This window comes from Pseudochaenichthys georgianus, chromosome 13 (assembly GCF_902827115.2).
Source record: "Pseudochaenichthys georgianus chromosome 13, fPseGeo1.2, whole genome shotgun sequence".
In the NCBI taxonomy this organism is placed as follows: domain Eukaryota; kingdom Metazoa; phylum Chordata; class Actinopteri; order Perciformes; family Channichthyidae; genus Pseudochaenichthys; species Pseudochaenichthys georgianus.
This window is the reverse complement of record NC_047515.1, coordinates 1291136-1317474: the sequence shown is the minus strand read 5'-3', so window position 1 is coordinate 1317474 and position 26339 is coordinate 1291136. Positions and strand designations below refer to the sequence as shown.

The following is a 26339-nucleotide window of genomic DNA, read 5'->3' as shown; positions in this document are numbered from 1 at the left end:
CACCTTGTTCTTTCTTTCCCAGGCCAACTGGAACATGAGCATGCTTCAGACTGAAGATGTGATGAAGTCCGCTCAGGCCTCCATGGAGAAGAAGAGTCCTAAGACAATAGCTTTCTCTAAACTCTAAACCTCATGAAGACACTATTCATAACCCGAACGCTGTCGTTTCACACCTCCACTGTGGCCTTTCTGTGGGCAGAGGACCCTCGAGTGTTCCCAGCCGCATCCACTCAGACCATTAGAGGGCGCTGTAATGAGACAGGATTAAACCCACAGTTTGAGGCCTTCGTTTCCAAAGTTCTGCATTAGTGTTTCTGTAAAAACCTTTGAAACAGCATTTGGATAATGGGATACTATTCTTTGTATTCAAACTTAACAACTAGAAAGTCATAATGTGTGAAACCTTAAACTGTTACGTGTAAGATCGTCCCTCGCTGTTTAATAGTAACAGCCAGTTTTGTAATTCTCTAATTGACTTCATGAATGTTTTTTCAACTCATCTGCAGGGTAGTGTTGACGGATTCTTTTAACATCCACCTTGTATTTCCTGAAATATTTAACACAATGGCGAAAAGGAGATTCAAATAAATTAAAATGCTTTATTGAAAATACTTTTAAAATAATTTAAATGTACACCATGGAACTAAGTATACATTCAAAGTCATCACAGAGTCTTCTTGGCACGAAGTTTCTCTAAGGTTTTCTGTGAAAAGATAGTAGAAAAATACTTTACTCACAATTCAGGCAAATAAAAACAAACTTTGGAGGATCACCTTGTCTCTTGAAAGTGCTTTACCTTGTGGAACTCCTTGGCCTTCAGTCGGTTTGTTGCATACGCCTCCTGTCTGTTCCGGAGGGCTTTCTGATGCGTCACCTCCTCCAGCTGCTCGTACAGCCTGCAAACACCATGGACCACACACACATCAATGGGTTGGCTTTAATGAACTTATCACATTTTAGATTTGTTTAAGTCTCTTTCGGCTGTTAGAGAAAACAGGCTTGGGTGTATGATAAGCAGTTTGAGCATTTATTTCATATCCTTCTGATCACACATCTGTTTTCTCCATTAGTTACACAAGAGAAAGCCAACATGTACAGGTGCATCTCAATAAATTAGAATATCGTGGAAAAGTTAATTTATTTCATTAATTCAATTCAAAAAGTGAAACTCATATTATATTGATTCATTACACACAAAGTGAAATAGTTCAAGGCTTTATTTGTTTTAATCTTTGATTACGGCTTACAGCTAATGAAAACTCCTCTTCACAAGGAGTGGACTGAGGCTGCAGTCAGTGCATCAGGGGCCACCACACACAGACGTATCCAGGACATGGGCTACAACAGTCGCATTCCTCGTGTCAAGCCACTCCTGAACCAGAGACAGCGTCAGCAGCTCCTTACCTGGGCTAAGGAGAAAAATAAATGGTCTGTTGCTCAGTGGTCCAAAGTCCTCTTTTCAGATGGAAGTACATTTTGCATTTCATTTGGAGATCAAGCTTCTGGAGTGGAGAGGCACACAATCCAAGTTGCTTGAAGTCCAGTGTGAAGTCTCCACAGTCGGTGAATGTTTGGGGAGCCATGTCATCTGCTGCTGTTGGTCCACTGTGTTCTCTCAAGTCCAAAGTTAACGCAACCGTCTACCAGGACATCTTGGAGCACTTCATGCTTCTGACGAGCTTTATGGAGATGCTGATTTCATTTTCCAGCAGGACTTGGCACCCGCCCACACTGCCAACAGTACTAAGACCTGGTTTAGTGACCATGGAATTACTGCGCTTGATTGGCCAGAAAACTGGCCTGACCTGAACCCTATAGAGCAGTGGTTCCCAAACTTGTTGTGCCCAAGGCACCAAAGGACAAGTACACATCTCAAGGCACACCTATTGTGCAAAATAGCCCTTATAAACACGTGCAGGGTTCCCACGCTTGCCTTGAAAAAAAATTCCATGCTACCTCCTGATTTTCCAGGTACCATATTAAGTGATGATCTATAGGCCCCTGAAGCTTGTGGAGTGTGACCTGACCATCTTCATGACCCAGCGAATCTCTGCTTCAGATACAGCTTGGCTTTCCCCTGAGCTCCAGAGCTTTTTTCCGTAGGCTGTTCACTGCTGGTACTGGGCACCTGACTGTCACTTTCGATATCCTGGCTTGTTGGGCCGCTTCTTCCCTCTCCTGTTTTTGTAGTCAAGAAATCTGTCATTCTTCTTTCATTATTTAGCTGTCCAGCTAACTTGGTGTGGGTTTGTCCTTTTGAATGGCTCTTGAGGGAAGCGACCCCCATATTGCTGATGTCAAATGACTTGCGGCAAACTTGCAATAAGCCTTGTGGACATCTCCTCCTGGTACCTCTCCAATCCAGTCCTTGTATTTAGAGTCATCTTTCCAATGTGACTTGAATCTGCCGCGTGTCATTGTCACTCACTCCGTAATGCATCACACATTTGAGATGATGAGTCTTACTAATGAACCTAAAAGGGAAAACATAAGGCTGGTTCCCCTGTGGTTCCTCAGTACAGCAACCCCTCTAGTAAGCTTAGCTTAACAGTATAGATGTATAGAATCAGTCTAGGCATGATCAATCATTTTTCAAAAATGTCTCACCCCAAATGTTCCTATTTACTAGTGTGATTTTTTTTAAGAATCACAAAATAGCTAAAAGTAGATATAAGAATGAATGTTACAAAATGTATCAAGACTAGACTATTCATGTCAACTAGTATAGAAGTAATGTCACAGCCTAATGTGAAAATGTATTGGTAGTTAGCTAGCAATGCAAGCTAGCCAACACTAGCTAATTAGTTAGCAAACTGAATGTTGGCTAGCAAGATTGCACTCCATGTGCTTGCTAACCATCATTAACAAATCCAAATTCAAAACAAACTCAAACTGCTAGCTAGTTAGCAAGATTGCACTGCTTACTAACTAACGTTGATAAACCCAAGTTTACCACAGTTAAACACAGCTACTTACATTTGAGGATAAACTTGCATAAGAAGTTTCACTGTAGATGTCAAGGCTCCCGTGTTGGCTGGGAAATGCATGTATTTGACCCTTCTATTGAGATCGCGAGTAACGTTATTATTCCTGAAGTCCACCAATCCGAAACTATACTTTAAAGTCCATATCACCAAGTTGCCTGCATCAAATTCCAACATCCAATATGCCATATAGGATGCTCTACATTACAACATGGGATCATCCATTTCTATCTACAGTAAAAGCTGTTCACATGTAAAGGGTTTTTATAAACTCATCTTAATTCTGTGCTCAATAGTTTCATTTTATTACTATTTTACACCTCATCCAATAACAATTTCCAGGACAACCGTTTCTATTTCCATGTAAGTGTTCACTTTTGCTCAGTTTCCATGACTTCTCCATACCTGGAAAATGAAAAAATTAATTCCATGTTTTCCAGGTACCGTGGGAACCCTGACGTGTTATCACTCATATCATGTAAAATATCTGTAAATGTGCATAATTATTTACTAATGCCAAATAAAATGTGACAAAGACAACTATATTACTCATGAAATATTTATTAACGAAATATTTCAGAAATTAATTTGAAACTTTATCAAATTAGGCTTCATCAAAGCAGCAACACACTCATTTAAACCAGACAGGTCACAACATTAAAAATGAGGCAAAGGAAATTCAGCACAGAGAACTGTCAATGCAAGGAAGCTGCATTGTCCATGGTCCTGAACTACAAATTATAAATGTAACATTTCAGCAATCAGCATTGAAACATGTGCTATTGTAAATATTTTTGCCGACTTACAAATTAGTGAGATACATGTGCCTGTCGGGGCGCACAGATTTTTTTAATCCTTGGTGGCACTGAGGAGAGGGCCACTCGCAAGTCCTGTTCAACAGAGAGCCGTGACCTCCTGTTGTTCTTCATGTAAATCAGAGTAGAGAACGTTACTAAAAAAATGTAATATATTACACTACTACGTTACTATCTACATAAAGTAACTCGTTACTTTACTCGCCGAGCACGTACGAACTGCGCATGCGTGAGTGGCAATAACTTTCCTTACCAGCAGGCGGCTGGAGACCCTGGAAAGAGTCCTGTATGGGGCTCCTGAAGGGGACTCTTTAGTCTTGCTGGGAGACTTCAACGCACATGTGGGCAATGATGGAGACACTTGGAGGGGCGTGTTTGGGAGGAACGGCCCCCCTGATCTGAACCAGAGTGGTGGTTTGTTACTGGACTTCTGTGCTAGTCATGGATTGGCCATAACAAACACCATGTTCGAACATAAGGATGCTCATAAGTGTACGTGGTACCAGAGCACCCTAGGCAGAAGGTCCATGATCGATTTCGTTATCGTATCATCCGACCTGAGGCCGTATGTTTTGGACACTCGGGTAAAGAGAGGGGCGGAGTTGTCAACTGATCACCATCTGGTGGTGAGTTGGGTCGAGTGGCGGGGGAAGCCTCTGGATAGACCTGGTAAGCCCAAACGTGTAGTTCGGGTGAACTGGGAACGTCTGGAGGAGGCCCAAGTTCAGGAGCCCTTCAACTCACACCTCCGGCGGAGCTTTTCGGGCATTCCTGTGGAGGTTGGGGACATGAACCAGAGTGGTCGGTGTTCAAAGCCTCTATTGCCGAAGCCGCGGCGGGGAGCTTTGGTCTCAAGGTCCTAGGTGCCTCAAGGGGCGGTAACCCTCGAACCTCCTGGTGGTCAGGGAAGCCGTCCGACTGAAGAAGGAGGCCTTCAGGGATTTGTTATCCCGGGGGACTCCCGAAGCAGGTACCGATAGGCCCAAAGGGCAGCAGCCTCATCCGTGGCCGAGGCAAAGCAGCGGGTGTGGGAGAAGTTCGGAGAAGGACTTTCGGGCGGCACCAAAGTTGTTCTGGAAAACTGTCCGACACCTCAGGAGGGGGAAGCAGGGAACCATCCAAGCTGTGTACAGTAAGGATGGGACGTTGTTGACCTCAACTGATGGAGTGTTGGGGCGTTGGAAGGAACACTGTGAGGAACTCCTGAACCCGACAACTCCGCCCTCTATGTTGATGGGGGATCAACACCAATCTCCCGGGGGGAGGTCACTGTGGTAAAGCCCCGGGGGTGGATGAGATCCGCCCAGAAATGCTGAAGGCTCTGGGTGTTGAGGGACTGTCATGGTTGACACGTCTCGTCAACATTGCATGGAAGTCGGAAACAGTACCGAAGGAGTGGCAGACCGGGGTGGTGGTTCCCCTTTTTAAAAAGGGGGATCAGAGGGTGTGTGCCAATTACAGAGGCATCACACTACTCAGCCTCCCCGGGAAAGTTTACTCCAAGGTACTCGAAAGGAGGGTCAGGCCGATTGTCGAACCTCAGATTGAGGAGGAATAATGCGGATTCCGTCCTGGTCGTGGAACGACGGATCAGCTTTTTACTCTCGCAAGGATCCTGGAGGGGGCCTGGGAGTACGCTTATCCGGTCTACATGTGTTTTGTAGACTTGGAGAAGGCGTATGACCGAGTTCCCAGGGAGTTACTGTGGGAGGTGCTGCGGGAGTATGGGGTGAGGGGGTCTCTACTCAGGGCCATCCAATCTCTGTACTCCCAAAGCGAGAGCTGTGTCCGGGACCTCGGCAGTAAGTCGGACCCATTTCCGGTGAGGGTTGGCCTCCGCCAGGGCTGCGCTTTGTCACCAATCCTGTTTGTAATATACAAGGATCGGATTTCGAGGCGTAGTCGTGGGGGAGGGGGTCTGCAGTTCGGTGGACTAAGGATTGCACCACTGCTTTTTGCAGATGATGTGGTTCTGATGGCTTCATCGGTCTGAGACCTTCAGCACTCACTGGATCGTTTCTCAACCGAGTGTGAAGCGGCTGGGATGAGGATCAGCACCTCCAAATCTGAGGCCATGGTTCTCAGCAGGAAACCGATGGACTGTCCACTCCAAGTAGGGAATGAGTCCTTACCCCAAGTGAAGGAGTTCAAGTATCTCGGGGTCTTGTTCTCGAGTGAGGGAACAATGGAGCGTGAGATGGGCCGGAGAATCGGAGCAGTCGCTTTACCGCACCGTTGTGACGAAAAGGGAGCTGAGCCAGAAGGCAAAGCTCTCTGTCTACCGGGCCATTTTCGTTCCTACCCTCACCTATGGTCATGAAGGACGGGTCATGACCGAAAGAACGAGATTGCGGATACAAGCGGCCGAGATGGGTTTCCTCCGCAGGGTGGCTGGCGTCTCCCTTAGGGATAAGGTGAGAAGTTCAGTCATCAGGGAGGGACTCGGAGTTGAGCCGCTCCTCCTTCGCGTCGAAAGGAGCCAGTTGAGGTGGTTCGGGCACCTAGTTAGGATGCCACCTGGGCGCCTCCCTAGGGAGGTGTTCCAGGCACGTCCAGCTGGGAAGAGACCAAGGGGTAGACCTAGGACCAGGTGGAGGGATTATATCTTTTCGCTGGCCTGGGAGCGCCTTGGGACCCCCAGTCAGAGCTGGTTGATGTCGCCAGGGAAAAGAAAGTTTGGGGCTCTCTGCTGGAACTGCTACCCCCGTAATGGGCATACCTCCACCCCTCGAAAGTTATCGCTGACTCAGCCGTGTTTATGCAGCACTGCACGTGGAGATGTGGACGCGCAAGTCGCGCAGATTACGTACATATAAACCTACAAAGTACTGATATAGTAAATTAAAAAATAATTATTTTTGTGTAGTTTTCTATTGCAATAATAACGTATTGTTGTCACAAAATCCCACGCACGCCGTTTGGGAACCACTGCAAAGAGAATCTATGGGGTATTGTCAAGAGGAAGATGAGAGACACGAGAGCCAACAATGCAGACCAGCTGAAGGCCGCTGAAGCAACCTGGGCTTCCATCACCCCTCAGCAGAGCCACAGGCTGATCGCCTCCATGCCACGCCACATTCATGCAGTCATTCATGCAAAAGGAGGCCCAACCAAGTACTGAGTGCAAACACATGAACATACTTTTCAGAAGGCCGACATTTCCGCATTAAAAATCCTTTTTTTTGTGTTGGTCATTTTTTAATTTAGATACGGATTGTTGGGTTTTCATTAGCTGTAAGCCGTAATCATCAAGATTAAAACAAATAAAGGCTTGAAATATTTCACTTTGTGTGTAATGAATCCATATAATATATGAGTTTCACTTTTTTAATTGAATTAATGAAATAAATGAACTTTTCCACGATATTCTAATTTATTGAGATGCACCTGTACATGTTAATCTTAAACTAGCGCCTGGTGCCTTCCTGGAGGGCAGACATGCTTATGGCCAGCCTTAGAGTCAGTTAATATTCAGACCTGAGTTCAGCAGAACTGACGGTGGCATGCTGCTGCATCATCATCATCATCATCATCATCATCATCATCATCATCATCATCATCATCGTGTTTTTAATCAATTGCTCTGAATTCCCTTCACAGCATAGTTGTAAGAGCAAATCTGGATCTTGTCATAAAGCACCTGCTTCATTGGCTGCGGCACAATAATCACCATGTCGGCCTGAGGAACCCAAATAGTGGCAGCATGTTGCACCTGACATGAGCCAATGAGTAGTGGCCCTTTGCTGCTTTTACTGTCCGTCTTCTACTGAATAATGCTAAAAGAAAACAGCCCCCAAAAATAAACGTCTATCGTGGTCCATTCCTGACTTTCATAGTGGAGCTCTGCAACGGCCACACAAGTGAACGAGTGTTCTAACATCAGCTGTTGGGCGTTAACAGTGAGAAGTTTTGGTGAAGATAGAAGTAGAACTATTAAACCTTCATGTACCTCTGAGTTCTGCTGTGCATTACAGAAGCTTCCCGTTTCCTTTGCTCTGGTGTGACGTCCTTCACCTCGTCCTCCAGGTCCAGCCTGGGACCCCCCACTGAGGGGACAAAGACATGGCACAGGATGTTGATGTCCACTGATGGCTGACAATCATTTGAAAGTTAACAGGTAGTCATACTCCTATTTCAACACGGTTCTGTTAACGTAAGACCAATACATACCAATATATATTTTAAAGTAACCTAATGAAGGATTTAGGCTACAGACGTATAATTGGTATCAGAAAACAGGGAAACTCCTGTAACCTTATTCTGTGCTGTACCTAATAGGTGCACGTGAGCCATTGTGCACGTGAGCCATTGTACAATCTCTTTCATTGTAAACGTTTTCTCATGCATTCAATAAAGAGCAGAACTCAATCTGATGTTCTCCGAGTGACTGGGTATTTGTACATATTACAGAACAGAGAACACTTCTGATGTTTTTATTCTAGCTTTCATTTTTTAAAGAAAATCCTTACCAAACCCCATCTATCTCCCCGCTGCTTTCATTCCAAAAAGGTCAGAAGTGCACATTCGAGTGATACCATTTCTATGAACACAACTTGATTTAGAGGTCAAAGTATTTGTATCAGTTTGACCCATTAGTTGTTTTTCTGGCTCAGAACTAATATCTTACAACTGATTTAGATCACCAGATCAGAAACCTTGAAGTTTGGAATATGAATGACTTCTGGACTAGCTGTTTTTATGTCACAAAGGAGACACAAAATGTGTGATTGCTAAGATACCCCACCAAGGTATACTTGGTCTTTTAGGCGGTGCTCGTACATCAATGTGATACGACCCAAAGTGTCAAATAGTATGATACTGTATTAGGTTAATATACCTGGAGGGGGATGCAGGGTCTTTTTCTGCGTGATGATATCCCACTCCTCAGTAGTTGGATGCAGCTCAGCCTTCACCTGGGCATTAGGCCTTTGTTGAGGTTCGTTGAGGTACTTCCTGTTTGCCTTACAGCTGCCTGGTGGAGATGCTTTTCCTGCAGACTTCTCTCTGGCTTCAGATGGACCTTGGATCTCAGGTTTCACCTTGGCTAGAGCCCTTCTGGTCTTGATCTCCTCCACTCTGAGGGAGGATCTCTGCTGCAGGGCTCTGAGCCTCTGCTGCTGGACCTCCGCCACGCCCCTGCCAGGACCACACTGAGAGTCTAGGGAGGGAAGGGTTCTCAAGTTCACAATGTTCTGACTGAAAAAGGGAATACATCTGTGTTGTATGTCAATTACTATAACTTTTTTATTCATGATCATATCCATATTTAAGTCCAAAGCAAAACTCCCCACAAGCAGCACTACCAACAGTTTATTATCTCAGTCTGTTCAGTCTGTAAGTGCTGCGGTTACCTGGGTGTGTTTGGTTGTTGTCCTCTGGAGGGCCATTCAGGGACAACGTGGACCGCGGCCCCTGCAGAAGACATGGTTTGTGTTTAGAGATCACAGGGAAGCCTTCCGCTGAAGTCAAGTAGTCTAAAACATGTACAGACAGTCACCTCTGTGGGCTGGCCTTCCTCCCCCCCCTCTGTCCCTCCCCCTGGATGGGGGTCCTCCTCAGTGGTGTCGTGGTCCTGCAGTGTGGTGTCTGCCAGGCTCACAAGTGTTATTTCTGACTGCTCCAGGATGCCCTTCTCTCTGGCAGCGTCCTACACACGCACACGTGCACGCGCACACACACACACACACACACACACACACACACACACACACACACACACACACACACACACACACACACGATAACATAACAATTATTTATTCATCTCGTTTTGTGTCTAACTTTATTGAATCATAATATATCAGGTATGGAAATAAAATGCAGATGCTCTGTCTGGAAAGGCTTGTTTTGAGCCTTGAGCTGATTTCTGCAGTGCCCTGTGCCAGTGGTGATCAGATGTACATATCAAAACCCAAATTGCACTGGGAACTTTGACAAGTTAGTGTTTCCTTTTGGGGCATTGTAATAGTCAGTGCATTTCTAAAAGACAACGCTCTTTCAAAGTTTATCAAGGTGAAAAACACAATCTTACCGATATCCCCTCAGAGAGGTCACTGAGTGGGACTGAATCTCCACCCCTAACAGAAATGGAGTCTCTGCCTTTATCTGCTTCGCCCACAGTAAGTGAATCATCACAAATGGCTAAAGCAGTCAGCTCCTCCTCAGATTCAGGGGGGTGGCACTGGGAAGTGATGAGCTGAGAGAAGGATCCATGCAGGGGGGGGGCGGCCCTGCAGCTGGCCGGCTGCTCTGCTCGGAGGCGCTCAGGGGACGGCTCAGAGCTGGCTTCAGACTCCTCCCCCCTGCTGTGTGGCCGTCCTTCAGTACAGCTAGGCACATGGTGGTCAGGTAGGTGAAAGGTCATGGAGGGGTCTGCTGTCTCGTTGTGGGGGACCTCCGCCAGTAGCGGGTGGAATGAGTCTGAACGAGATGGGGATAAACATGAAGATGAAGCACATAGTTTCTTACTGGGTAAGACAAGTCATGCAAATATAAGAAGGCTGACACATTTAGTTTCCTAAATCAAACTTCAACTCGGCTGAAGTGACATATTGTGCATGGTTGTAATATACTCCCCTTGATATAACCATCATAAGGTCATTTTAGAATTGGCTGTAATGACTTGAATGGTGGAAAGCTCACCTTCAGTCCTCTCTGGACCCCGGTCTGGTGGTGATGCTGCCTGTATGAGCAGGCTCTGCTGCAGTGGACTCACACCTGGGGGAGAGGCGCTGTGGGGCCAGGCTTCAGGAGGAAACACTGGGTAAGACGGCGGCACACTGGCCTCAGTTGAGACACCAAGATCAGCGTGGGTTCGTTCATCTGCAAAACATCAGATGAGATGATGAACGCTCTAAACCTCTTCTCCTACTTTGAGAAAGTGGATAAGCAGACAAACAGTGCATTAAAACACTTTGTAATCTCCGGCTGCCACCAGAGCTTCAGTCAGATGAGAGGACGACTCTATACTTCTGAATGACCGTTCATGCATTAAGCTTGTAGAAAGTCCTCTTTAAAGACATCCAGACTGACAGTGTAACGGGCAGAGTAACTGAGCAACAGTTCAATAAGAACAGAAGAAATCAGCAGTCATTGGCGAGAGAAGCTGTTAGCTTAGCATCAACATGTGTGCCGATTTAAATGACAAAAGCTTTCTGGTCCAGTGTCAAGTGTACAATATTAATACCTCTAACAAGCTGGACTGAACTGCTCTAGCAAAGCTGTTCTTTAAACTTCAACAGAAACAGAATGTTAGTGGACGCACTGTGTGAATATCAGCTGGACATGTGACTGACAGATCACCGTTTAAAGCCAACACTGAGTGCAGAGGGCTCTAAGAGAAACTCAATATTTAGAGTCCAATCTAAACTTAGTGATTTAATATTGATAGCTAGTCACTAACAATTCATGTCACACTGTGGGGAAATCATCTAAGATCAAAGATGTAATCATTTTATTCTCCTCTTAAGAAAATCAATGATGTTATCTCTGTTCAAATGTAATGAATAAAACGAGAAAAAGTGTAAAGAGATTCCAAACTTTTGAACATCAATGTATTTTCTGATTGTGATCACTTCATGCTGCTATAACCCGGTTTAGAGCAATTCACTTTATTTGGACTCAACTGCATTTCATCCTAAAGAGCTGTGTGAATAGATGTTTGAGTGCCAACAAACATACAGACTGCCATCAGCACACGTTTAAACATGGAACAGTGCTTCTACAATAACTGCAAACAGTGACGGCTGGTGGAAAATATTTTAGGTGGGGCTGTGGAAATGGTGACCAAACAATACTAGGGGGGTCCGGGGGGATGCTCCCCCGCTAAAAAAAATTGAGAAAGAAAAATCATGACTTTTGGTGATATTAAAGGGGGGGGGGGGGACAAAGGACAAATTGAGGCTTACAAATATGAGAAGACTGATCAACACCTCCATAATCTTCAGTGTGGTTAGCTATGAATCTTCTAAAACTTCCAAACACCTTGTCCTGGACATAGTTTCTACAGTATAAACTGTGCAACTGTACAGTAGGCCCACACAAACTGCAGAACACCGGGGCTTTGGGAACACTCAAAATTACTTAAAATGATTTAATTCCCATTTAACCTGTTAAGGGGCTTTTCCCCCCCGTTTTTTTCCTCACGAAACTGTGTCTCAGGGCTTCTTAAAACTCAGCTAACTGATGATATGAACCATCCATGTTTACCAAAACAAAACACAAGACTCACAAGAAGCGTCTCAATGAGCCCTGAGCGAAAAAATGCTAACGCACTTTAGGTATAAATCAATTGATATACTTATCGGATATGCACAAACAAGTTTAACTAACAAACTGAGATTCTAGAAATATAAGTGTCATCACTGAGCGGTCAGCACTGGGCGGTCATCACTGGGCGGTCACCACTGGGCGGTCATCACTGAGCGGTCAGCACTGAGCAATCAGAACTCGCGACAGGGGAAGCAAATACAGACATCACACGACGTAGCTTTAGGTAGCAAAACACGGAGATATGCTCACCTTTTGCTGTTATCTGATCAAAAACGAGAAACGCGGCTGGATGTTAATCCATAGGTTAATCCAATGCGTCTGTCACTTTGAAAAAAATATTGATAATCCATAATTCCATTTTTATGTCAAAAACGGAGTTTTCGGAGCTGCTAATGATAGCTTCCAGAGTGTATGACAGCTTCCTGTTTTGTCTCCTTGGATACGAGTCCAAACAACTCACAGACTGCACCGGGCGCTGACGTAGGCGCCCTGTGACCATCAGATCTGACGACGCTGATTGGCTGAAATTATGTTTCGGCGGCATAGTTTAAAGATAGCAACAGCTGGCTTCTGCTGCACTCTCGTCTGGGCGCTGTGCATAGCGCCCAGACGAGAGAGGGTAATGATACAAGGGCAAGGCCAGACAGGAAACATGTGACTTATCAGTAACTTTAGACATCGTAACACAATTTTAAACAAGATTTTATTGTAGATTGTATTGTATTGTACATTTTATATAATATTTACCTTGTTTATTAAAAATAAAAATGGAAAATATATTTTTAAAATATATATATATTAGGGGTGTAACGGTTCACAAACATTTCGGTTCGGTACGTACCTCGGTTTTTAGGTCACGGTTCGGTTCGGTACGTTTTCGGTACAGCAGAAAAAATTATCACAAAACATAACATATTTTTTTTTAATTATTATTAAACTGTGAATAATGTATTCACTCAAATAAATACAAAATATAATAAAATAAACATTAAGGTGCAGCATTTTGATGAACTGAAATAATCTGTATTTGAACTTTACTGTACAAGTACTCACAAAACAAACTATTAGTTTTGGGTTTTTAATTATTATTATTAAACTGAATATTCACTCAAATAAATATAAAATATAATAAAATAAACATTAAGGTGCAGCATTTCGATTAACTGAAATAATCTGTATCTGAACTGTACTGTACTAGTACCTAAACAGCCAGCTTGACATTAGGACTTGCTTGTCATTGTATTTTCATGTTGTTTAAAGAAAGATGAACTTGTCCACATGGCTGCTGAAAGGGCAGATCTGCTGGCACTAGCAATGTCTCCTGCTGTGGAGAACACCCTCTCGCTAGGGACAGAGGTAGCAGATACAGCCAGGTAGCGCTTTGCTAACATGGCAACATAAGGATATTTGGCGTTTGTAATAGCTTTGGCTCGGTCTGAACTTGTTCGAGTGGTGGAGGCTCAAATGCTAGCGGGAGTTGGGTTTGCACTTCAGTCTTTTGGTACCGGTTATATTCACGTTCGGGTGATGCCTTTTGATGTATTGCCAGCCGCGTAACCAATGTTAGTTGAACAATGCCGACAAACAGCTTTGGGTCGGTCCACCAGTCTTTGTCAGTCATCCTTGTTCGTAACTGCGAAATGAAAATGTTCCCAAACCTGAGACTTCAATGATGCTGGAGGATTTTCGAGCTCAACTTTATCTGCGTTCGCCATTTCGACAGTTCCTCAAATTACTAACTACATTTGAACGCATTCCTATATATATATCCTTTATTTAACCAGGTAAAAAAACTCATTGAGATTAAAATCTCTTTTCCAAGAGCGACCTGGCCAAGAAGGGCAGCATGTACAAAGTTACAACATATAAAACACAGACATGAAAGGCAGACAAATACAGCTGTAAAACACAAATCAAATGGCACATTAGCCAGTCAATATGCGAAGTAAAACAAACTATTAAAATCGTTCAAAAACTGGCAACATTTAAAACGATTTCAGGATATACGAGCACTCACATCGACCAATGGTGTCGTGTTCTCTGTCCTTTAAGATGGACCTGAATTCCCCATAGTGACTAAATCTGAGAGTTTCAGCTCCTTCTGTACATTGTTCCAAGCTGTGGGGGCAGCATATCTAAAAGCTGTTTTTCCCAGTTTTGTTCTCACTGTAGGAACCAGCATCTGAATCACATCTTGGGAGCGCAGGCCATATGGACTTTCTCTTTGACACATATATGTGCAAATGTAGGAGGGAACCAACCCAAGCAGAGATTTATAAATAAAACCCAACCAATGGGAAAGTCTGCGAGCAGACAAAGATGGCCAATTAGCAGCAGCATATAAAGTGCAATGGTGTACTCGATATCCACATCCAGTGATAAATCGTAAGGCACAATGGTACACAGTATCCAAGCTCTTTAGGCATTGGTCAGAGGCATTCATGTATAGCAGGTCACCATCATCTAATACAGGTAACAACGTTGCAGATATCAGATGTTTCCTTGTCTGAAAAGAGAAACAGGATTTATTCCTGTAAAAGAAACCTAATTTTATTTTTAGCTTTGAAACAACATTTTCCGTGTGTAACTTGAAAGACAAGTTCTGTTCAATAAGAAATCCCAGATATTTGTAAGTAGTGACCCTCTCAATGTCAGTCCCTTGTGCAGTACAAATATTGGGTAGAACAGATGGTAACTTTTTGCCATTCGAAAATATCATTACTTTGGATTTTTCAGCATTTAATACCAACTTTAGTTGATATCAAAGGCCTCTGACCAGCTCGTCCAATGAAATGACTTGCTCGCTCTATGACGCGCTGAGCCCAATGGGAGCAAATTACTCTGAACGCTGCGACGCAGCACCTGAGATTACTTCCAAGAAGTTGTTCACGTTCTCAATTTTTTACGTTTAACGTTATATTCGTTCGGTACACACGTGTACCGAACCGAAGGGCCCGTACCGAATAATTTCGGTACGGGTACGTGTACCGTTACACCCCTAATATATATATATTTTTTGTAATGCCCTATGGGCCGGCCGCCACTGACTGCAAAGAGAAATGGTTGTAAAGAAATGATTCAAGTTAACCAGTGGAAGGTTGGAGTCTGTTTATAATGAAGTCTCTCCTTTTACCTGAGCTGGCTCCCTGCCGGCCTGCTGACTCGTCCAGTTCCCCGACCAGCGGCCTCATTCCACTCCCCTCCAGACCCTCCTCCGACCACGCGGCCGACTGCTCCAAAGGCACACGGCCCATCAGCTGACCTGCATAAACGTTCTGCACACCACTCAGCCAATGAGAGCTGGACTGATGGGACAGTCGCCCAATCATCCGGCTCAGAGTGGAGTCCCAGCCGCCGTGATCAAAGCTTGTCGAGATCGGACCAGGTAGCTGACCAATCATGGAAGAGTGAGCCGATGGTTGACCTACCAGCTGCTCCATGGCCGAGTCCATGTGGTCAGCAGCAAGACAGGATGACTGGTCCGTCAGCTGGCCAATCAGAGGTCTGAAGGAGTCCTGCTCGTGGTCCTCAGCTGGTGACGGCTCCTCGCCTGACAGCGGCTCCAGGACTGGAGGGACTGCAGTGTGGCATTCCTGGGGCAAAAACCAATCATGTGAAAAAAAGAAAATCAAAGTTTTTAACTGACTTTCATTCATAATTGTGCAGTGGTGTAAGAACAACTCAGGGTATACACATTTTGATACGTTGTTATTAGAGATGTCCCGATCCGATCACGTGATCGGGGATCGGAGCCGATCACGTGATTTAAAAAAGATCGGGGATCGGGAGAAAAAAATCGGGGATCGGGATTTTTAAAAAAAAAAATTTATAAAATATTTTTTTTTAATTTAATGTTACAAAACAAAAATGACCATGTTCACGTCTTAAAGTCATCCTGAGGACTTAGTTTTCGTTTAAAATTACACAACATCATGTATGTGTTGCTTCTGTTGGGCTTGTTTTCAGACCTGGTTGCTTATTTCTCTGAAATCTGGCAACAGAGTGGGCGCAGTGTCTAATAGTAGCAGTAAGCTAACGAGAGGCTACGTTCAGCTGGTGACTCGGGAGTCAAATGTCAGGACAGAGAAAATGTCAGGAGTTTGGAAGTATTATAAAATTGAAAGCGAAGGCAGTGTAACAGCCAGATGCAATGTTTGCAAGGCAGAGGTTCCGCGTGGTGGAAAGAACAGAGCTACGTTCAACACGACCAATCTAATACGCCACCTGAGAAACAAACACCAACAACAACACGGCGAGTACACAGCGGCCACTCAGGTAACGGCACTGAAACAACTGACACTTTCAGAGACTTTCAAAAGGAAAGAGAAACTGCCCCAGAACAGTGCAACAAGGCCAACACAGATAACAGCCAAGATAGCTGAACTCATCGCGTTGGATGACCAGCCGTTATCCGTTACCTTTTTTTTCTCTTAATGCATTGCATAAAGATCGGATCGGGAAAAATCGGTATCGGCAGATTGTCAAAATCAAATGATCGGAATCGGATCGGGAGCAAAAAAAGGTGATCGGGACATCCCTAGTTGTTATGGAAAGAAATGTTTTAAATAACTCCACGGTACTGACGAAACACAGGGGCTTATAGTAACTTCAACTGTATGACTTCTGCAATCACAGATTCAGGAGTAAAGTCTCTTCTACATCAACATGTGTCCCCTCTTCCTCACGTCTCTTCTACATCAACATGTGTCCCCTCTTCCTCACGTCTCTTCTACATCAACATGTGTCCCCTCTTCCTCACGTCTCTTCTACATCAACATGTGTCCCCTCTTCCTCACGTCTCTTCTACATCAACATGTGTCCCCTCTTCTTCATGTCTCTTCTACATCAACATGTGTCCCCTCTTCTCCATGTCTCTTCTACATCAACATGTGTCCCCTCTTCTCCATGTCTCTTCTACATCAACATGTGTCCCCTCTTCTTCATGTCTCTCCTACATCAACACGTGTCCCCTCTTCTTCATGTCTCTTCTACATCAACACGTGTCCCCTCTTCTTCATGTCTCTTCTACATCAACACGTGTCCCCTCTTCTTCATGTCTCTTCTACATCAACATGTGTACCCTCTTCTCCATGTCTCTTCTACATCAACATGTGTCCCCTCTTCTCCATGTCTCTTCTACATCAACATGTGTCCCCTCTTCTTCATTTCTCTTCTACATCAACATGTGTCCCCTCTTCTTCATGTCTCTTCTACATCAACATGTGTCCCCTCTTCTTCATGTCTCTTCTACATCAACATGTGTCCCCTCTTCTTCATGTCTCTTCTACATCAACATGTGTCCCCTCTTCTTCATTTCTCTTCTACATCAACATGTGTCCCCTCTTCTCCATGTCTCTTCTACATCAACATGTGTCCCCTCTTCTTCATGTCTCTTCCACATCAACATGTGTCCCCTCTTCTTCATGTCTCTTCTACATCAACACGTGTCCCCTCTTCATCATGTCTCTTCTACATCAACACGTGTCCCCTCTTCATCATGTCTCTTCTACATCAACACGTGTCCCCTCTTCTTCATGTCTCTTCTACATCAACACGTGTCCCCTCTTCTTCACGTCTCTTCTACATCAACACGTGTCCCCTCTTCTTCACGTCTCTTCTACATCAACACGTGTCCCCTCTTCTTCACGTCTCTTCTACATCAACACGTGTCCCCTCTTCTTCACGTCTCTTCTACATCAACACGTGTCCCCTCTTCTTCACGTCTCTTCTACATCAACATGTGTCCCCTCTTCTTCACGTCTCTTCTACATCAACATGTGTCCCCTCTTCTCCATGTCTCTTCTACATCAACATGTGTCCCCTCTTCTCCATGTCTCTTCTACATCAACATGTGTCCCCTCTTCTTCACGTCTCTTCTACATCAACATGTGTCCCCTCTTCTTCACGTCTCTTCTACATCAACATGTGTCCCCTCTTCTCCATGTCTCTCCTACATCAACATGTGTCCCCTCTTCTTCATGTCTCTTCTACATCAACATGTGTCCCCTCTTCTTCATGTCTCTTCTACATCAACATGTGTCCCCTCTTCTTCATGTCTCTTCTACATCAACATGTGTCCCTCTTCTCATGTCTCTTCTACATCAACATGTGTCCCTCTCTCATGTCTCTTCTACATCAACATGTGTCCCTCTTCTTCATGTCTCTTCTACATCAACATGTGTCCCCTCTTCTTCATGTCTCTTCCTACATCAACATGTGTCCCTCTTCTCATGTCTCTTCTACATCAACATGTGTCCCCTCTTCTTCATGTCTCTTCTACATCAACATGTGTCCCTCTTCTTCATGTCTCTTCTACATCAACACTGTGTCCCCTCTCTCCATGTCTCTTCTACATCAACATGTGTCCCCTCTTCTTCATGTCTCTTCTACATCAACATGTGTCCCCTCTTCTTCATGTCTCTTCTACATCAACATGTGTCCCCTCTTCTTCACTGTCGTGCTTCTACATCACAATGTGTCCCCCTTCTTCTCCATGTCCTTCTACATCAAACATGTGTCCCCCTTTCTCCACGTCTCTTCTCAATCAACATGTGTCCCCCTACTGTGGAAAGAGACTCTGAAAGTTTCAGGAACAAAGATTCTCTCTCTTTTTGTCCTGATCCGACTTTAAGTCTGACCTTTGCCTCCTGTCTTCTCCCCTCCGTCAGCTTCCTTTCCTCCTCCTCTCTCCGGGTGTCTCCCCGTCCCTTCCTTTGCCTAATTGGTGTCCATTTGTCTGTCCGAGCAGAGAGGAGGTTAACTCTTCCTGGATTAAGGACCCCTGTGGTTCACTGAAGACATGAAAGCCTGAGGAGGAAATATAGTGATAGCCTTCAGCTTTTCAGGCACTCGTTACGGCCCATTCGTGGCTTCCAGGTCTGTTCACAAACTCCATGTTGGCTTTGAAGATTGGTGCTAATGGGATGTAGGCTTAATCAAACTAAAAGCAGGACATAGTAAATTTGGTGGGGACTAATTTCACGAAGATTAATTCAGATTTGGGGCTATAGACGAGAGTACTTTTGGCAGTATGATGGTGCAATTCATGCACTTTTTATAATATTTAAATCACAACGCAGCTCGACTGCACAACTAGAGATATTGGACTTTGAGAAACACACAATAGTTGTTAGGATTGACTGGTTTTGGTTTCCCTTCTGATCAGAGAACAAGTGTCGCTTTAAACCACAATGAGGGAGATTTTTACCCACAAAACCAAAAGGAATCTTCTTAAAAGAAACAGAAAGACGGCCACATTTCGTTGACTGAAGTGTGGATCGATACATGTGCATGTTAGGAACGCCAAGTACAATACGGAAAGCATGCTACAGTAAGTGATCCTTGCAATACTTTACTCGAAACCCAATAAGAAGAGCCACACATACTCTTTTGGGAAGTCCGAACCCCAGAGGCATCAATAATTCAAGAGAAAAGGATTTATGTTTTAAAGCTGTAGTATAATGCGATAATACATTTTTATTTTGCAATGCCCTGTCATAGCAAGTATAATTAAATTGCGCCTGCTGTACTTTCTTTTGAGTTGCAACTTGCTCGTGTGTTGAACTATATTTAAAAGAACTCAATTAATACACTTGGTGTAAAAAGAAGTCATAAATAAGCTTTCGCCTTACATTTTGTTTCTCTATTTTAATTTGAGTTTTTGTGCCATCTTTTGGAAATGGCTTGAAAAAGTTATACAAAAACAACCTTATGTAATGTGTGTTCAAGTGATTTCTCCAATTAATACACTTGGTATAAAAAGAAGTCCGAAATATCCTTTCAACCTTTTAAAAAATGTTCTGTATTTTTGTGCTATCTTTTTGGACGTGGCTTGAAAAAAAGTTATAAAAAGTCACGCAAAATCAACCCTTATATAATCAGTGTTAAAGTGATTTCTCCATCTAATACACTTTTATACAAATATGTCATAAATACTGTAAGCTTTCACATTACATTTGTTTCTGTATTTAATTTGAGGTCAGTATTTGTGTGCCATCTTTTGGAAATGGCTCGAACAAGATCACACGAAACAACCTCACAGTAACCTGTGTTAAAGTGATTTCTCGAGGCCCGTGGGTCGAAAGGTCTGATGAGTGAATCTGACCTGAGAGTCCTCGTCCAGTGATCATGTCCTCTCGGACGGACGGACCGACGTCTCACGCCTGATCACCCCTCTTTAGAGACCCTCCTCTCGCTCAGGATCACCGACCCTGTCTCTGGACGGGCGGCGCGGTTTAACCTGATGATGGAACAAAGCGACACACATTCAGGACTCACGGTGCATCAGCTGTTAGAGGAGAAAAACAGTTCTGCTCAGATTTTAGTCGTGACCATCTTAACCTGAAAAAACAAGTTATTTATTTCACTTTAAACTTTAACCTCTCTCATCAAGTGACTATTGTATATTACTCTGTCTAACACACACATTATAATGTTGGGTATTTAACGCCTTCATTGGACACCTTGGTTTGCATAGTGACTTCAGTGTGTAACCAACGCGCTTCTATTGGCTAGCGCTCCAACACATTGTACCTGATAGGATAAGAGGCAGGACATCTCTAAGAGGTTGACCAATCACAACAGAGCCGGCCAGTAACCAATCAGAGCAGACTGGACTCTGGTTTCAGACAGAGGGTGAAAAGAGGTGCTGCAGCACAGGCAGGATGAGAAAGATAAAGAGCTTTTTGAACATTAAAGCAAATCTAAAGATGACTTATTACCAAAATAGTTATCAAAGTGTAATAACGCTTTGCCGAACTGCATTGTGGGAGCTTCGCTTTCTCGCGTTGCTCGCTTCAAAAGTTGAGCAGTGTTCAACTTGTGAAGCTTCGGCGGAAGCGTCAGCCAATCAAATCATATGCCAGTACAAGCTCTAGCCAATCAAACTGCGTGCTTGTGTGTCCGGGGCGGGAGCTTCATGTGATTGGTTGTTGGTCGAGTTTCAGACACGCCCGTCGGCAAGCTTCAACGCACGCCGCCGTGTGGACGCTGAGTTTTCAAGATGTCTAGTCTTCTGGTCAAAGAAATGTTGGAAAAAAGCAGAAGATGTTTCTCAAAGTCCACGGTGATTCTTTAAATGGTCTTGTTTTGTTAGTCTGAAAGCAAAGATATTCACCTTAGCATGATAAAGAACAGAGAAAAAGAGAACATCTCTAACTTTGAGAGGCTGAGAACAGCATCTAAAGACATTTTGAAATTAAAAAATGACTAACTCTTGACAGATATCAAAATAGTTGACGTGTTTTCTTGCAGCTCCACTTAAAGGGAACACATTGTGGACAGCTCAGTGGAGCGTGCCTCTGATAATGATAATGATGGGGATTACAGACTAATAATATCCCCACAGATGATGTGGAGGTTTGGCCTTCGTCCTGCCTCCACTCGTCTTCCTCATTTCCATAAAAGTGACTTCACCTCTGGCGGTGCGTTGATGGTCTGTTAGGAAAGATGAGTTTCCAGGAAAAACTGCTGAGGACCAATCAACGCTTTCCAATCAGACCCTGAGTCTCAGACGATGTCTTTAAAAACGCATTCAAGTCTTTAACTCAGTAATAGGAGAAGTATTCAGTTCATGCGTGTGAGGTATTAATACTCCGCATGTCCTGCATTGAACATCGATCTTCAGGAAAAACAATTATGGAAAATAACTCGGTACATTAACTCAAGTCTTAAATACTATTTACACATACTTGCAGGGTTGGGAGGGTTACTTTGTAAATGGAATTAGTTCCTGAATACATGGCTCTGAAAGTAATCCGAATACTGTTACGTGTCTTTAGAAAGTATTCAGATTACTTTTGGAATACTTTCTTTTTCCATAACAGATGGGTATGTTTTGGTGAACAGTCTTAAACCTTTCCTTAGAATATGTTATGAATTGTAAAGTGTCCTTGGGTGCTTTGAAAGGCGCCTCGAAATAGAATTAATTATCATTATTATTATCTGAAACGATGTAATAACTCTTAAAACGTGTTCCAGTCACTTGCCCCATGCCTTCAGCAGCAGCAGGCCGTTCACTTTGATTTGATCCCGTTATAAATGTCATCATTTCGACAATAAAGAAATGCTACATAAACCTTATCTTTCACATTTTATCCGACCATCTCCGTTTCTAACTTTCAATATATTTTAAAAGAGATCTCCCTTTCTCTCTGCATCTGCCGGCGATGTGTCAAATGATGCACCCCCGTCGTGAAATGCACCCCATGACACGGGAACGCGCATTTTAACGTATAGTCCGCTATTGTATGTTGTCTTTTTGATGGTTGGGTTGTCGAATCCTGGATTTTGCATTCCTTCGTCACTTATTTTTCAGTTAATTTTTTATTTAATATATGTTTTTATTTAATTGTGACATCCTGTCTGTATACTTGTGCTTTACAATGTATTGTTTATGTTTACATCAAGTGCTTGAGGGTGGGATTAATAGAAACATTTGTATTTTCATGAACATCCTAGTTGCCACGATATGCACGCCTTGCTATCTCTGACAACGTGTCACATACATGAAACGTGCTCCATGTATTGGTACTAGTCCTACAACTATACCCTCCAAAGTGCTTGAGGGATTAATAGAAGCATTTTTTGGGGGGGTGCTTTTTACGGCAGGCCAGGGGGTGCATAATTTGACACAACACCTGTTATGAATATTACATTTTGTGAGGAGACTTTTCCACCAATAATTCCAATAAGTATTCCAAAATGTATTCATTTCAGGTTTACCAAAGTAACTGTAATCAGATTACTCGTTTTTCAAATGTAACGCGAGCTGAATACACTTAGCCTACTTGATTTTTTGTATTCTGATTACATGTATTCCGTTACAACCCAACCCTGCATACTTTTACCTTACTTATTCACATGTACTTTATAATACATTTAGCAAGCCATTATTGTACTTTTTTACTCCATTACATCTGTTTAGTTTCTAGATACTGTACAGATGTTGATAATTAGCTAATACTAAATATAAATCAATTAATAAATAAACATTAAAATATTAACAATAACAAAGCCAAAGATGATTTCTTCAAAAACAATGCTCAGTAAAATTTAGAAAACAACTATATTAAATCATATTTGTCTATATAGAGTGCCGCAGTCCTAAAACCCGGAAGTAAGTAAGCATTTTACCACGTCCGGTTCCTTCGACAAAAAGCCAGGGGATCTCTCCATAGGGTTTTGAAACTAGCTGAACTAAGGTCTGCTGTTGAGACACATTGAAGAGACGGATCACGTTTTGTTCTACGACATTAAATCCATCAGCAGAGACCCCGCTGGTGATTTCTGAAGAGTTGACGTGTCTGAAAAACGATGGTTGTTACCAAGTGGCTGAATAGGACTACAGAAATTGTCGAGGCCGTTGTACGTCATTACGCCGAACACGTAAACACTCCCGCTAAGTTTGTTTGCCCCATGGATGTATAATAAGAACTGGATACAGCGTGGGAGGCGGGGCCTCGTTCATTCCTATGAGAGCTGCTCATTGGCGCATGAAGACAAAATGGCCCAACTTTTGAGAGAATGAAACGTCACGAAAGTATTTATATAATCATATAATCCGTTCTTATTGTGCATCCATGGGTAAAGGTAAAACGCATGTAGTACTGAACACGTCACATGAACGTGCCTGGCGGCGCGGACCCGTGGGTTGGATCCGCGTTCATAATCCAGAGGCAAATAACTCTCAGAATAACGTCATTAGCACATTTTACAACTTGAGGACTGAATGTTTTTAATAAGGGCTATGCAAATGTTCTTACTGGGTAGTTTATTTAGTTTAAAAAAAGTATTCAACGATTTACAGACGTCTCTTTCCCGATGTTAGTCAATGGGAAAAAGTCTTTCCGGGCCCAGCGACCGATACGGAAGTGTAGTACCGCCGTTTGGCCAAACGAATATTTTCCTCAGAGTCCACCGCACTCCCTGTTCTGCTTGAAAGCAAGTTCCTGCCTCCTGCAAACTGTTAGAACAAACGCTTCAACTTGTACCATTTTGAATCTGTAGTTTTGGATCAGAAGTTGGCGTGACGTTGAAGCAGCGACCCTGCTATTGTTTATAGCATAACGTTAGCATTTTGCTTCTGGCGACTAGATTTATGATTCGAAAAGGATAAAAGTAGGATATTATCCGGCTGAACAAAACGTGATCCGTCTCTTAAATGTGTCTCAACCGCAGACCTGATTTCCAGCTATGGAGAAATTGCATTGCGTTTTTGTCGAAGGAACCGGAAGGAGTTTACTTCCGGGTTTTAGGAAGCGTCACTGCGGCTCTCCATTGGGGCCATTTTATATTTTCAAACTAAATGAGCTGTTAAAGACTTAAATTACATAATGATGTCATTCTTTATGATTTGAGAATCAAGCGAAACATGTATTTTATGGTGCCGAGAATGAGACACAGCTTTTAAAGACTTCTGTGAGTCAAAGGTTTTCATATTCCATATCATGATTTATTGTTGGTGGATTATTTATAAACCCCAGAACAAACCAGTTTACAGCAGAGATAATAATAATAATAAATTATATTTCTATAGCGCTTTTCTTGAGCCCAAAGACGCTTGAAGATGAGTTTGTGTGGCTGTAAAGTCATTATAGAAGCTATGTAATGTTTAAAATTGAAAATGACTTGTGATAAGATGAGAGCAGGAACACATCGACGGGTTTAAAACTAATTTTAGATCTGATTTTTTCTGAAGATGGAACAGGCCGAACTCCAGCAATTTCTGTTTACTTTCTTTCCTCTCTGTTCCCAGACCACTTTCACGTGCCACTATAATCATTAATAGTGGTTTGGGCGGTGGTGGCGAACTCCATAGGGCTTGGCTTGGCAACTGGAAGGTCACCAGTTCAAGTCCCGGCAAGACCAAGTGCTACCGAGGTGTCCCTGAGCAAGGCACCGTTCCCCACACTGCTCCCCGGGCGCCGTTCAAAATGGCAGCAGACTGCTCCTAACACTAGGATGGGTCGAATGCAGAGAAACAATTTCCCCACGGGGATTAATAAAGTATATCAAAATAAAAAATAAATAAAATTAAGTCATTTGATAAGCTTAAAGGTGGGGTAGGTAAGTTTGAGAAACCGGCTCGAGATCGCTAGAATTTGAAAATACACAACCGGAGAAGATCTGCCACTTCCTCACAGAGCCCCTCCCCCAACACACACGAATGCGCACATGACCAATGAGGGCACGAGATAAGTTTGTGCCCCGATGGAAGGCTGACAGGCAGGTAGGCCATCCGATTGGTTGTACTTTTTACAGCGCAACGGCTTCTACAGATGAATTTTTTTTATGGATTTTTTGTCAAAGCACTTCAGATATTCATTGCTATCGGGATGTTAAGAGCATTCCATGGAATATAACAAAAAGTGTATCTCGAGCCGGTTTCTCAAACGTACCTACCCCACCTTTAAGTCATTTGATAAGCATGAGGTAACATACAATAGATGCACACATTTGAAAGATATTCCATTTGTTATAGCTTCCTTAAATTAAGACATATGGGAATCTTTTTCAATCCCAAAACTTGTCACGTTGCCACCAAATCATAACGTGCTAAAGGATGATACAGTACATGTGTTACAGATGAGCAGATGTGGAACAGATGCAGTTGTTGACCTCGATGTAAGTCCTTTTTTCTGTTCTCATAACCTGTCCTTCTCTCGTGTTTCACTTCTGTCCACCTTCTGTTCTCGTCTCACTTTCAATCGCCGAGATCGTTCTTGAGAGATCAGACTTGATAAGCAAAAGGTAAAATATGACAGATACACACATGTGGAAGATATGTTAATTGGTATAACTTCATGTACATCCAAAGATTTGGTCCACATGTGCTGAAGCAGCTGAAGCGGCTGCAGATGTCGACTTAATGTAAGTTACATTTGTGTTTTTCAGTTCGTACAACCTGTCCTTCTCTCACTTCTTTCGTTTCAGCACACGGTAAATGATGACGGATACACATGTTAAAGATATTTAACTTGGTATAACTTCAGGTAAATACAAAGATTTGATCCCAATGCTTTAGCAGCCCAACACCTGTATTGTTTCCTGCAGGTCTGGAGGGTTTTCACCGAGAAGCTGCTGCAGATGTTGACCTAACGCCGGCTTCACGTGTGTTTCTATAACCTGTCATCCTCCCGTATCGTGTTCTCTGCCCCTTCTGTCCCACTCTCACCCTGAGACCAGGTTCCTCTGTGCCCTCAGCGTGTCTCTGCATCGGAACATTGTGTTCCTGCTTTTCTATATCCGCTGTTGCCTCTTTAGTTTCCAT

At 43.4% G+C, this 26339-nt stretch overlaps 2 protein-coding genes across 2 annotated transcripts in view; one reads left to right on the top strand and one right to left on the bottom strand.

Moving 5' to 3' along the window:
* ech1 (enoyl CoA hydratase 1, peroxisomal) overlaps nucleotides 1-772 on the top strand; it is a 25145-nt gene extending 24373 nt beyond the window's left edge. Inside the window, exon 10 of the mRNA XM_034097014.2 lies at nucleotides 23-772. Within this exon, the coding sequence (XP_033952905.1) occupies nucleotides 23-127 (105 nt within the window). The 3' untranslated portion in view covers nucleotides 128-772. The remainder of the gene's footprint in view (nucleotides 1-22) is intronic.
* LOC117457501 (uncharacterized) lies at nucleotides 580-26339 on the bottom strand. Its single transcript, XM_034097635.1, has 10 exons — nucleotides 26244-26339; nucleotides 15204-15663; nucleotides 10442-10621; nucleotides 9831-10219; nucleotides 9297-9446; nucleotides 9151-9211; nucleotides 8637-8957; nucleotides 7749-7845; nucleotides 797-896; nucleotides 580-703 (listed from the first exon to the last, which is right to left on the bottom strand). The coding sequence occupies exons 1-10, from the start codon at nucleotides 26337-26339 to the stop codon at nucleotides 665-667; spliced, it is 1893 nt and encodes a 630-aa protein (XP_033953526.1). The 3' UTR covers nucleotides 580-664.

Excerpts from the sequence above, each read along its gene's own strand:
- LOC117457501 (XM_034097635.1), bottom strand. The coding sequence starts at position 26,339 with ATGGAAACTAAAGAGGCAACAGCGGATATAGAAAAGCAGGAACACAAT. Across the intron at positions 7,846-8,636 it reads GACCCTGCATCCCCCTCCAG|TGGGGGGTCCCAGGCTGGAC; the intron begins GTATATTAACCT and ends TTGTCCCCTCAG. Across the intron at positions 897-7,748 it reads ATGCACAGCAGAACTCAGAG|GCTGTACGAGCAGCTGGAGG; the intron begins GTACATGAAGGT and ends TGGTGTTTGCAG.